Source organism: Procambarus clarkii, chromosome 9 (assembly GCF_040958095.1).
Source record: "Procambarus clarkii isolate CNS0578487 chromosome 9, FALCON_Pclarkii_2.0, whole genome shotgun sequence".
NCBI classification, from domain to species: Eukaryota; Metazoa; Arthropoda; class Malacostraca; order Decapoda; family Cambaridae; genus Procambarus; species Procambarus clarkii.
The window spans coordinates 25,886,673-25,900,458 of record NC_091158.1 but is presented as its reverse complement, the minus strand read 5'-3'; the positions used below and the strand labels follow the sequence as shown (position 1 = coordinate 25,900,458).

General features: G+C 47.2%; 1 protein-coding gene across 2 annotated transcripts in view; it reads right to left on the bottom strand.

Annotated features, from left to right (window-relative positions):
- Nucleotides 1-13,786, bottom strand: part of PheRS-m (Phenylalanyl-tRNA synthetase, mitochondrial) — a 279,883-nt gene that overhangs the window by 90,851 nt on the left and 175,246 nt on the right. For both annotated transcript variants that reach the window (XM_045754931.2, XM_045754932.2), the window contains one exon: nucleotides 7,377-7,537. In XM_045754931.2, coding sequence (XP_045610887.1) covers nucleotides 7,377-7,537 — 161 coding nt within the window. The remainder of the gene's footprint in view (nucleotides 1-7,376; nucleotides 7,538-13,786) is intronic.

The following is a 13,786-nucleotide window of genomic DNA, read 5'->3' as shown; positions in this document are numbered from 1 at the left end:
GGGGCGGACGTCGCTCCGTGTTCCTCCCTCTCCACTCTCTTATTTCAGGCTTTCTGCCTTATTAAAACATGTCTAACTTATAAATAAACATTGCTACTGTCGCTGGGCACACGACCAACTACAAGTGATCACTATGAACTGGCGTATATCGTGCTTACCACAGATTAATTGGTCGAGGGCGCTTTCCCTCTGACGGCGTCTGGTCAGGGCGCTCCCACGGCCCACAATAATGCCTCCGGGCGGCTTAATATTCACTAATTATCGTCCACGACTTGAGACCACACGTCCCCAGCTCGATTCCACAGCTGGCACGTCTGCACACTTCTCTTCTCTTAGAGATATATCACTAGGGGTTCCCTTCTGACGGGAGCTCAACGGAGCGCGGCTTCCCCCTGCGATGTCTGGCACTCAAGTGAGGTCAAGGTCCTCCAGAAGCGAGCCTCACGCCTCCAGCAAAATGTCCACATCTCCTAGCCAGTCATTTATCTATTTTCTTCTGCATTGCCCATAATCTCAAACTGTTACACATATCCAACCAACCATTTTTCATATGGGTTATCACCTCAATATTTGCTAGACCTTCTAGTTAGGTCAGGCTTGCTGAATAACTCTCAAGAAGGGAGACTCGTTTCTCCTGCAGGCTGAGATCATAACAACCAGACCTAGGAATGGCCCCAAGCACCTCTACATCCTGCACAAGCCAACCTGAATAATGCTCCAGGAGGGAAAAGAAACGCAAAACTGAAGCCAAGAAGCCACAAGCACGCAAGTCCTCAGCCACACGTAAAGCCGACAGGGAGGGAACCTGCACATGAAGCTGAATCGCGCCCACATCCCGCAGAAGGGCAGGGGCGAACAAGCAAGCAAAAACCTCTCAACTGCTCGGCTTCGAAACATAACATCCCCCCAGTGCGCAGGAAATAAATTTTCTGGATTTTTTTTAAAGTGTCAAAAACCCTTCCCTAGGTATGGATATGTTAACAAAAAGTCAAAATTGTACTTACTTTGGCTCTTATGGGGTCTGTAAGTTCATGCATGACGTCATCAATCCCTGGTCGCCCGTGGTGTATGCCCCCGGGCCCAAGATGCGCCAGTTGCCACGAATATATTTTTGTTCATTTTTGCGCACAGATCCAAATACATTTAATTCGTTTTTTCATGACAATCCTATGTATAATGAAGATGTACACCATATTATAGCAGTAGATCATCTGTACTGTCCGAAGACATTGTGTTACGTGCATGACACGTGTACATATATGTTGCACATATTTCCCATGCATCATGCTAATTTATGTATATATACAATCTATTTATACACTATACACTATCACACACTATATACATTCACCATCAACACACTCAGAACTCTGCGAGTGTCAGCTGCCACACCAGCCAGTCTCCCTCACTCCTCCAAGATCTTACTCGCCAACATTGATCCTCCCACCATATTATTATTGTTTTTATTACACTATTTACACATGGTATGTATACCTATCTACATGTTTTATTCACCAGAACTATGCAAGTAAGCCGGTATTGTGTCCAAACTTTACAGTGGCAACCATACACTGCCTGAGAAATAACAAACCAGCCAGCAGACGACACTACGATTACGTCACCTCACTCACCAAAATAGATCCTCCCAACATACTCCTGTTGCTGATATTACATTATATACACACATTGTATATACCCATGTACAAATATGTTCACCATAGCGAACCACAAAGCTAGTATGATGAGCAAAACAAGAGTGGCTGCCACACACACAGTGAGGCTACCTCGATTCTCTCCCTCGCCACAATTCCTCCTCCCACAATATTACGCACATATGTACATGGGTATATACACACATTGTATATACCCATGTACATATGTGTTCACCATAGTGAACCACTAAGCTAGTATGATGATCAAAATGAGTGGCTGCCACAGACACAGTGAGGCTACCTTGATTCTCTCCCTTGCCCCCTCACCACAATTCCTCCTCTCACAATACTACGCACATATGTACATGGGTATATATACACTCACACATTGTATATACCCATGTACATATGTATTCACCATAGCGAACCACTAAGCTAGTATGATGAGCAAAATGATTGGCTGCCACACACACAGTGAGGCTACCTCAATTCTCTCCCTCACCACAATTCCTCCTCCCACAATATTAAGCTCAGTGCTAATTATCACCACAATCCTGCTGTTATCACAATACTGGTCACTAAATCCTGTAAATGAATAATTGACCACAATTTTATTTTGTAAAGTGTGAGAGTATGGTCTCTCAAGATTCTCCCACAGCTGACTTGAATGGCTCATTGCAGTGCACAGTGCACTGATCTTCGTGCACAAGCCCTATCTCTGTTAACCCTGGATAGTGATCTGTCATGTTAGGTGTCCCCAGGATGCCCACATAACCAGGAACACATTTATAATATGGAGGTCGCCAGGCAGGAAGTAGATACAGGGACGTTAAGCATACTTGCAACAGGGTCAGAGAGTACACATAGGAGGTGCGAAGCGTGAGAGAGCAGATGAATCGCCAGCGAGGCGACAGGACAGTCTGACTTGTGGGGTCAGCCTCAACCGGCGCGATGGAGAATAACAACTGTGACGTGGTTGTGACGTGTTCATGACGTCACCTTTGCTACTGATCAGGGAACGATCAATATGATTGGTTCCCGCTCATTTGCTGCAATGCTATTGGTCAAATTGTAATCCCTTGTGTGTGTCCCACGAGATGCCCTGAGCCCCAGGCAAGAGCATTCACGTGAGGGAGCCCTTGCACAGAGGATGTGTCCTGTTCTGTCTATCGGCCAATAGACTGAACACCGTCCATTCCTCACCGTCAAGTTAAACTCAGCGTCTTTTCGATATACCAACACTCGCCCGGAATCGCGACTGTGAATATATTGTTTAGAAGCCTAGTAGTGACAAATTACCAGAGCGAAACAGACTGGTATCAGGTAACCCCCGGTGACAAGTGGAGATCGTCTGTGAGTGACCTAGAGTGAACTAAGGCAGTGCCGCCACCTAAGTAATCTGTGTGTGACTTACCACAGTGTACCTGCACGGTACCATATAATCAGCCAGCCGCAACTCTGTTCTGAGCGTGTAGCCCGCCATCCCCCGCCCTCACTGTAATACGTGACGTCGCCACCTTTACTCACCACCGGTGCCAGAGTGTGTGCATGTGTCTGTGACATACAGTGCGCCCTCCTGCGAGTACCCCCATGTCAAGTACGGTTTGTGGGAAAGCCTGTTGTCAATGGTCTCACGTCGTGATGAGCAGAACCAGCTGTCAGGCCACCTACGAGTTCTTGCATAAATGTGCCTGAGTGAGTGAGTATATAAGAGAGGTACCCTACCTGTAAGTACAAGATCTTGTCATTGTTTATTGTGTCTGTGTTGATCTGAGGGATCAACAACAGTTCTCACCTACTCATACTTGACACAGGTTATAGGTGAAGACACCCAACGGTGTATGCGTGTTTATCTGTGTGGTATCATGGCATTACACTCGTCTGTGAATGTGAGCTTCACATACACCACACATTTAGTATTGTGTGATATTATTATTGTGCATGTTATTGCCTGTCCCATTGACAGTGTATTTGTGAGTTATTGCATATCATCATTACCCGAGTATCCGGTTGGAACTCTTGTGATCCCTTTGCATACTGGCAGTTAGGTTGCCGTGTTAATGATTGGCTGTCAATTGTGTTAAGTTAGGTGTTACTCCACGAGTGGATCCGAATCGTTTAGCCAGATGTCAAGAGTCTCGCTAATGCAACCATAGCCTTTCTGACGCCAATCTAAAGTAAATCAAGCACCCTTTGTATTAGTGGTTAAGTTAGTAAATAAACTACTGTTACGCTTTATGCGGTGTTTCCGTTGAACCACTTCTGAATACTGCCAACCATTTACTCAAGCCTTCAGCTCTAGGTGTCTGGCCGGGCTTGAGGAGTAGACGAACTCCCAGAACCCCATCAACCAGGTATCAACCAGGTGTCAACACCGAGTTGCCTATATTCACTAAACTATAAATGTGATGAGGACCCTGGGAGTCCCTTAAAGTGTTAAATCATTGAGGAGATTCCAACGATCAATGTGGACCAGGACCAGGTGGGGCTAGTCTGAGAAGAGACCCTCAAGGACTCTAACTCGACCTTGCTCCTAGGCCCTGTACGGTTGCTCTTGTATTTTCTCTGCTGATTCCGACAGCTTCGTGAAGCATCTGCCACATGTACATTGGCGACATACACATTGCAGTGGGGAAAGCAAAATAGAAAACCCCCACATAAAGGAACCTAGGAAGTCGTTTGAAAAATCCTAGATGGACAAAATAATGCTGTGGTGCAGTGGCTAGCTCTGTGAACATCGTGAACAGCATTGAATCACTGATATTTGAACATTGTACACAGACATTATCACACTCATTCTCTTCTATAATACTATCATGGCTAAATAATACAAGTTATATATATATTTTGATATTATTAGGCGATGCTGTGGTCACAAGCTGAACAGCAGTGCTGTGAGCTCATGCTGCGTGCGCCAGCCTTGGTTGCTCACTCAGTACTGAGGCTCTCACACCTGGGAATGTGGCCCATGATTTTTTTTAAAGATGGCGTCTGTTTACAAGAGCCTTGAGGAAGCTGATATGAACCCCATGTAGCCACGGGAGTTTTGACTAGAACGCTAAAAATATAAATATCCGGAGGCACGTTGTGCACCCCCGTCAAGGGCCTGCAGGCGCGTTGCGCAGTTGAGGGGTTAAGGTGCTCAAATTCGCCCCCAGGTAAACCTGGACCACCATCAACACCTCACACCACTCAAGCGTGTGGATACGACAAAAAAGGATTCCATCATCCAACGACAACAATGGGCAGTCCGCAAGCCAGGAAGACTCCGGAACCTCATAACAAACCCAGTATGGAGACGAAGACCCAAACCTGAAGAAAGACGGATCCATTATAGAGGCATAATCCGGGTCGCGCAGTAGGTAAGACACAATAGCAGCTCACACCTCAGTAGGTGAGATGCAGGAAGCCGAAAACCTCTGGAAGGACGGAACCGAAGGACCCGCAGGGATACGGAATCGAACCTGGGGAGGAGCCAAACCCAAATCCAACTCATACGCAGAAGGGGGGGTGGGGGAGGGAAGAAAACCCCACTCCTTGTAACGGAAAGCCCCACTCTGAGAGTTGGAACACCCAGGCGGCGTCCAATGGGGCCCGAGACCCCCAAGTCAGTTCCTCCTCAACCCCGGGAACCTCCACATCAGGCCCCGGGAGGCGAGTCATCCTCCAAAACCCCGGCCTCACAAGAAAAAGCTAGGGCGGCCAAAAAAGCAGGAAGAGCAGGGGCCTCACTGGTCAGACCCTGGAGCCACAGCTGGAGGAATGGACTCGAATGCCTCTGCAGCCACCCCGGAAGGGGCAACCCCTGAAACTGCCCGAGTCTCAGAAACCTCTAAACCCTGCCCCGACTCCAAAGCCCTCCGACGCTTTGAGGTTGGAAGCAAGGGGCTGGGGGGGGGGGGGGGGGGCAGAAAAACCACAGCTAGGGAATGAACGAGGGAGGTGCTGACTGAACCGAGTCCAAAGTGATCAATACCCTCCATGGTCCCTATAAGCAAAGCGGGCAGCCTTGGGGCTTCTGGGGAAGCAACCAACCTAGCACGTTACAGCAACCTATACCTAGCATGCAATGCCTGAGCTGCCTGCACCCGAATAATGACATCGGTTGGTTTTGTGAATTGAGTCACAAACAAGCAACAACGCTTGCAGGACTCCGGGTCGAAGGTGTCACTGACCCAAACAGGCAGCATGATGGAGGCTAAAACAATGAACGTCGCCCTGAGACAAGGGGACAGAGCAACCCTCAAACTCGAACAAGATGAGAGGGGACCCAGGGTCACATTCATTGGATTCTGTGCACCACTGCGGGGTTTCCCAGGGCCCCTAGACTGGTATTGCTAAGGGAAAGCCCAGGTAGGGTACTGCTAACTGGCGCCCAAGTCTACCAAACGAACTTCTAAAACTGAACCTCTGGGACATGTCCACGCATGGGGGCCAAGCAGGGGGTACCACCGAACACTGGAGGTCAAGACCTTAATGTAACTGGGGGCAAGGGAAACAAGGCAGACCCCGCCCTCCATCAGGCAGAAACAAAAAGAAAAACCCCGCAAGAGGGCAATGTACCCAGGAGGAACAGAGCCAGCCACAGTAAGAGGTAAAAACTAGATGCGCAGTACCATGCAAAAACTACCACTTACCTGAAGGTAAACAAGGGAGGAAAACCCCCAATACACTTGGGGCGGTCAATCACTGAGCAGCAAAAGACCAACAAAGGTAGACCCCAAGGTTACTTGTGGAAGATAACCCAAGCCCCAAGGGCGGTACTTGCAGGGCACTCAGGGAAGGTGACCCTAAGCACATGCAGCCCGAGTACCTGTGAATATTACTCCCAGCTCGCACGCCACCGTAAGAGCAGTACTGAACCCAAGGCACAGCACAACACAAAAGAGAGAATCGGGAGCTGGAGCCACATGACCATGCCACAATCACATCAGCCGAGAACTGGAGGGTGGATTGCCGGTGTGGTGGGTCTGGAGCTCCCCTTCCCCCTCCTGGGGAGGGGGGAGCTGTGTAGACATGCGGCACGGCTCGTGTGACGTCATGCTCGTGTGCTAGTTTTCACTTAGGGAGTTCTGTCAACTCGTTTGTCTATTTTAGTCATTTTAACCAGAAAAGGGCTTGTTTTGAGGTGCTTACCTAAATTCTGGGTGCCTGGCCTGGTCAATGGCAGACATAGAATGCTCCAAATCCATGTGCATTTCTATAGGCCATTGCTCCTCGTGCCTCTCTGAGGGGGCCAGGTTCTGGCTCGTGGTCCCCTGGTAGGCCTGGAACTCTATACACACTGACTGATGTCAAAGTCTAATGATATACATATCAGCCTAGATAACTCTGGGGAGCTGAAGGGGCTCTGCCCAGAAAGAATGGTAAATCTGTCAGTGAAACATTCACTATGGAAAAGAGAGAGAATTCTTTGACATATGTCAAAGATGCTCCTTAAAATCATAAAAAAAAACCTTTAGGTATGAGAAATTCCTTGGCAGCAGAAGCATGCTGCTGCCCCAATAAGGGCATAGATGTTCTCAGAGGCACAAGTCATCAAAGATATTGAGAGATATATAGAATCTGACTCTAATATTCATCAACTGTCAACTGTCTATTACTTAGTCACTCTTCAGTTATTAATGAGAATTACCATTTGTTGCATACAAGATTTAATATTGTTTAAAATAAAAACAATTACTGTACCAAACACAAAACATTCCGCAATTTAAAACAACTTACTTTATACTTGACATTTGTTGTTGGATCATCAAAATGAAACTGGGAGAGAAAACCTGAGTCTGTGGACCAAAAAAGTCTGATGTCTGGAATGCCATATAGTTTCATGGCCCATCGTTCCAGCCCTAAACCAAATGCCCAGCCAATCTTGTCTTCAGCGCCAGCTGGAACATGCAGGTAGAAACAGGAAGCAATGTTAATATCATTGTTCACAAATACACAGCAATACATATATCTCATACAGAAAGTCTGTACCTACAAGAAAAAGTAAGTAAGTAATTATCAAAAGAAGGCACCAAACCGGGAAGACTATGTAGCGCCATCAAATATGTGGGATAATCAGAGAGCACTAAATATCACCAAGGATGCCAATATGAGAACAGAAACGCATAAGGCGAACGATATCAAAAGTATCCGAGTCACCAAGAATACTATCGAGACAAACGACCACGGGGGATGGTCGGAAAACAAGACACACGCTCGTCCCGGAAGTCAGGACATTCAACAAGGATATGCACGACTGTAAGAGGGACAATGCAATTAGGACAGAAAGGAGCAGGGCGACTCTCCATCAAGTGACCATGAGTTAAGCGAGTATGGCCAATACGCAACCTCACCAGAGCCGTTTCCCATCGCCGGTTACGGTGGTAGGAGGACGGCCACGAGGACACACAACCTTTAAGAGAACGTAGTTTGTTACCAGGAACAGATGACCAACAAGCCTGATAATGGGTAAGGATGGAGGAATGGATAACCGGGTAAAAGTCGGAATAAGGAATACCTTTACGAGAGATGGGACAAGAGCAGACAGCTTCCCTGGCAGCAGCATCCGCACGCTCATTTAAAGAGACACTAATATAGCTGGGAACCCAACAAAACTCAACCAACTTAAATTTACTGTGAACAAGAAACAGCCAATGCTGGATCTCGACAACCACTGGATGAACCGGATTAACCCTTACACTGCTCAGGGGTCCTTGTGACATTTACACCCCTGTGCGCAAGAAAAAAAAAAATTCAAAATTTTTTTTCGTCTTCTAAACATGTTAATTTGTGTCCCCTGAGCACGGAAAAAATAAAAAAAAAATCGTAGGTGACATATTTTGGGCGCAATTGACCGAGGAAGTCTGGCAAAAAGTGGGCGTTGACAGAGCGGTCGTCAGACCCGGTCAGCGTCACCCGCGTTGACAGATGGGAGTTGCCACAAAGATATTATTACCTAATTGTTTCAATGTCTTCGATTGATTTTTTCTTAGTTTTTTTGCAGTAATATTATTCAATAGTGTGTATTGTAATATATTTATATAATAAAAGTGGATAATAATCGCTATACTCAAAAGTATGATGTGCATATTAGTGATTCAATTATTATGTTTATAAAACAATGAACAAATAGTTTTGCTGCTATTACACTCTATACACAGGTTATATATAAGTATTGGCATGTTTTGGTCACCATAACGAACCACTAAGTTGGTATTGAGAGTCGAAAAGCAACGAGGAGTTACCGCCACACACCAGCCAGCCACTCGCTGCCACTCCCTCAACACACACACTAAACTTTCTCCCCCAACAATACCATTTGTGGTGTTATTACACTATATACAGACGTTATATATAAGTATGTGTATATTTTGTTTACCACAACTGTACAGCTAAGCTGATATAGTTAGTTCAGGCACTAAGAGTCGTCGCTATACACAGATGGCGGCTGGCGGCTCCCTCACTCATTCAAGGTCACACGCACTAAACTTTCATCCCCAACAATACCAGTTGTGGTGTTATTACACTATATACAGACGTTATATATAAGTATGTATATATTTTGTTCACCACAACTGTACAGCTAAGCTGATATAGTTAAGTTCAGGCACTAAGAGTCGTCGCTATACACAGATGGCGGCTGGCGGCTCCCTCACTCATTCAAGGTCACACGCACTAAACTTTCTCCCCCAACAATACCTTTTGCAGTGTTATTACCCTATATACACATATTATATATAAATATCTACATGTTTTATGCACCGTAACTGTACACCTAAGCTTGTAGTGCGCCCAAAGAGCATAGTGGCCACCCTCTAAACAGCTAGACAAATCGTGCAGACGACGTCACCTCCGTCACCCATATGGCTCCTCCCAGCATAATCCTTTTGCTGTTATTACACTAATACACACATTATATATAAGTATCTACATTCGTGTTCACCATAGAGAACCACTGACCTGGTATAGTGAATGCAAACAATAACAGGTGGCCACACAGTTAGTAAACGATGCTGTCTCCCTCCGTCTCTCAGCATCACTCCTCCCACAGCGCTAATTATTACAACAATCCTGCTATTATCACAACCCTGGTTATTTATATCACAGTCATTGGTCATCTGTAATATTGTCATCGCTAAATAATAACAATTATATATTTATTTTGACATTTTTCGGCGATGCTGTGGTCACAAGCTGAACATCAATGCTGTTCGCTCATGCTGCGTGCGCCGGTCTTGGTTGCTCCAACAGTACTGTGCCTCTCACACCTGAGAATATTGCCCACGATTTTTTTTCAAAATGGCATCTGTTTACAACAGCCCTGAGGAAGCTACTGTGAACCCCGTGTAGCCGCGGGCCATTTGAATCAGGCCTGGCACCCTATGGCGTATATATACGCCATGCGCACCATGGGACATGTTACTCAGGGCGTATATATACGCCATGCGCAGTTTAAGGGTTAAAGGACCCGAGAGCCATGAGGGCACTAAGAGTCAACAACTACAAAGGAAGATTGACAACGAGGAAGCAAGAGACGAAGAGCATAGAGAATAGCATAAAGCTCCGCTGTAAAGATGCTAGTCTCCAGAGGTAAGCGACACATATAAGTGCAATCAGGAAAACAACAGAGTAGCCAACTCCGTCCACAGACTTAGACCCATCAGTGAAGACGGAAACGGAGCGGGAGTGAGAAGAAAAGTGCTCAAGGAAAAGGTGTTTTAGAACAGCAAGAGGGGTAAAAGCTTTAGTGATGCGGGTCAAGGAAGTACAAAACTACGGATGGGGGACTCTCCACAGGGGCACAGAAGGAACAACACAAGGAGAAATACTTGAAATATGAACGGAAAGAGAATCCTGTAAGCGAGATAACCGGACAGAAAGAGGGAGGTGGTGAAGAGGAACAGGAACCACAGGAGGGGTAAAAGGTAAAGCACAACAGAGGCGAGAGGAAGGAATGTTCCAAGGACCTCGCAAGATAGCGAAGACAGTAGAGATCACGGTGGTCCCGGAAAGATAGGAAGACAGTGTCAACATACAAGCTAAGGACTGGAGTTGAATGAAAGGCACCAGAACTGAGGCACAACCCAGTATGGTGCAAAGCATCAAGACGGCGAAGAGTAGAAGGAGAAGCAGACGAGTAAGCAGGGCAACCATAATCGAGCTTAGACAGGACGAGAGAGGAATCTAAGGCGAGGAGAGTGCGTCTATCCACTCCCCAAGAAGTATGAGACAATACCCAAAGGTGGGTAAGGGCCTTAGAGCACTCAACACTGAGGTAAGAGATATGGGGAGACCAAGACAAACGAGTGTCAAGGAATAGCCCTAAAAGCTTTGCGGAATCTTTGCACTCAAGGGGATGACCATAAAGTGACAAAAAGGGACGAAGAACGACCCGTTTCTGAGTAAAAGTCATGGCACAAGTCTTAGTGGTAGAGAACTTGAAGCCATGATCGGTGGCCCAAGACAACACAGCATCAATCGCAAGTTGAAGCCGGCATTGAAGAAGTGAATCACCACCCTGACAGCAAAGGGTAAGATCATCAACATAGAGAGCGTTCTGAGCGAGCTCAGAACACTACCCTGGGGCACACCGTATTGCTGAAAAGAAGCAGAGAGAGCGGTACCAAGCCTCAGCCGAAAGGAACGACGAGAGAGGAAGCTGCGGAGAAAGAGAGGGAGATGACCACGAAGGCCAAAAGATTGAAGCTGGGATAGAATATGATATCACCAAGTGGTGTTGTAAGCCTTTTCCAGGTCAAAAAATTGGCAACAACGGAGGTCTTCGCAGCAAAAGCAGTACGAATATAGACCTCCAAGTTCACCAGGACATCTGTCGTGCTGCGGCACTTGCGGAAACCAAATTGAGAAGGGGAGAGGTGGTGATGGTGTTCCAAGAACCACATCAGACGAACGTTAACCATATGTTCAAAGAGTTTGCAGACACAACTTGTGAGGGCAATAGGGCAAAAGTCCTTAGGGGATGTTCCCAGAGACCCTGGTTTGCGAACAGGGAGGACAACGGCATCGAGCGAGTCCTCAGGGACTGGCTCGATGCCGTCTCGAGCCTGTTCCTCGAGACGGCATCAAGGAACCGTCTCGAGGAACACGGAAATTCTGTGTTCCTCGTCATGTGTATAATTATATAACACATAATTATACACGTGTTATAATTATGTGTTATATAATTATATAACACTCCCAGATCCATTTATACAGACTCAGTAAATACTCCCAGATCCGATTATACAGACTCAGCAAATACTAAGACGTGCACGAAGGGAGATGATGGAGCATCTCATAATGAATGCCATCGGAGCCCGCCGCCATAGAACCGCAGAGGGCCAGGGCAGACCGAAGTTCAGAGAGAGAGAAGGGATTGTTATAAGGGAAGGTGAAGATGAGTACAGAAATCCAAAGGACAAGAATTAAGGACAGATTTACGAAGAAGGAAAGATTGGGGAAGATGAAAACCAGAGCTAACAGAAGAAAAGTGCGAACCCAGTTCGGTAGCGATCTGCAACGGGTCCGCCATAAGAGTATCACGGAGGTGAAGGACCGGGGAGACATCAGGAACAAACTTACCCTCTATCTTGCGGATACGCTTTCAGATCTGGGGCAGAGGAGTTTCGGACATAATGGTGGAGACATAGGATGTCCGACAATTACGTTCAGCCATACGGATGACCCTATGGGCCACCGCACTCACTTTTCAAAATAAAAGAGAAGAATCGGCCGTCTGCCGGCGGCGGTCTCTCTTCCAGGCTGCACGCTTATGGCCGACAGCCCGAGCACAGTCTGTATTCCACCAGGGAACGCACTTCCATGGGCCCCGAGATGAAGAGCGAGGAATAGAACGGAGGGCAGCATTGAAGACGGTGTGATGAAAAAGGAGGAGAGAGCGAGGAATAGAGCGGAGGGTAGCGTTGAAGATGGTGTGATGAAAAAGGAGGAGAGAGCGAGGGAGAGGCAGAAGGGAGAGGTCAGGGAGAGCAGCAGAGGGTAAATAGGTTCCAGTCTGCCTTAGCAAACTGCCACCTAGGGAAGGAGAGGGGAGGGTGAAAAGAGAAAAAGGTAACAAGGATGGGGAAATGGTCACTGCCATGGAGGTCATCAAGAACCTGCCACGTGAAATCTAAGTAAAGAGAAAACGAGCAAAGAGAAAGATCAAGACAGGAAAGGGTGCGAGTCTGAGAGTCCAAATGCGTGGGCTCACCAGAATTCAGAAGAGACGGGGAAGAAAAAGAGGATGAATGGCTCAAGAAGGCGACCCTGGGTGTTTGTCAGAACATCACCCGAAAGGGAATGATGACAATTGAAATCACCTAGCAGAAGCACAGGCTCCGGCAAGAAGTCCAGTAGGTGTTTCAGATCGGGAAGAGAAAGCGGGACACTCGGGGGGAGATAAATGTAAGAAACGGTGTACCATTTCCTCACAAAGATAAGAGGAGCAGAACAATGGAGAGGCGAAGGAAAAAATAAAGGGACAAAGGGAACATCCAAGCGAATCAAGAGAGCAGAAGAGTTAGGAGCCCCAGCAACAACTGGAGGAGGGGGGGGGGGGGGGGAGAGAAAGGAATAGCCACGAAAGCGACCAGAATGAGCATTAAGCATCGGCTCCTGGAGCCAGACACAAAGGGGCGAAAACCGCAAAATCAGAAGCTGGAGTTTGAGGAAATTTGCGTAATAACCATGAACGTTCCATTGAAGAACAGACATCGACGAGAAGAGGAACGACAGCAACAGAGAATAATGAAGAAACAAAGGCGAAAAGGGAACACAGCACATTAAAGAAGCGCAGGATCAGGGTCAGGGTCAGTGAAGTCAAGGTTAGGGGACATGGGTAAACTGAGTAAAGAAGGAGGAAAGGTAGCTAGAAGACCGACCAGGATCCAAGACGGGGTATTTCCCCCCTCTTCCTCCTCCGGACGAGCAGGGTCCGGAGGAGGAAGAGGGGGGAATAACCGAGGGTCAAGGACAGCAGCAGGAGGGAGAGAAACAAGGGGACACACTTCAGCAAGGGCACCAACCGAGAGGGAAGCGGGGGCCAAAGAGACCTCCATAGCTGGAACAGAGGGCATAACCACTGAAACGGGAGGGGACGGAGCGAGAGAGTCAGAAGTATGGGGCGAGGAAGAAAGCGAAGCCTTTTT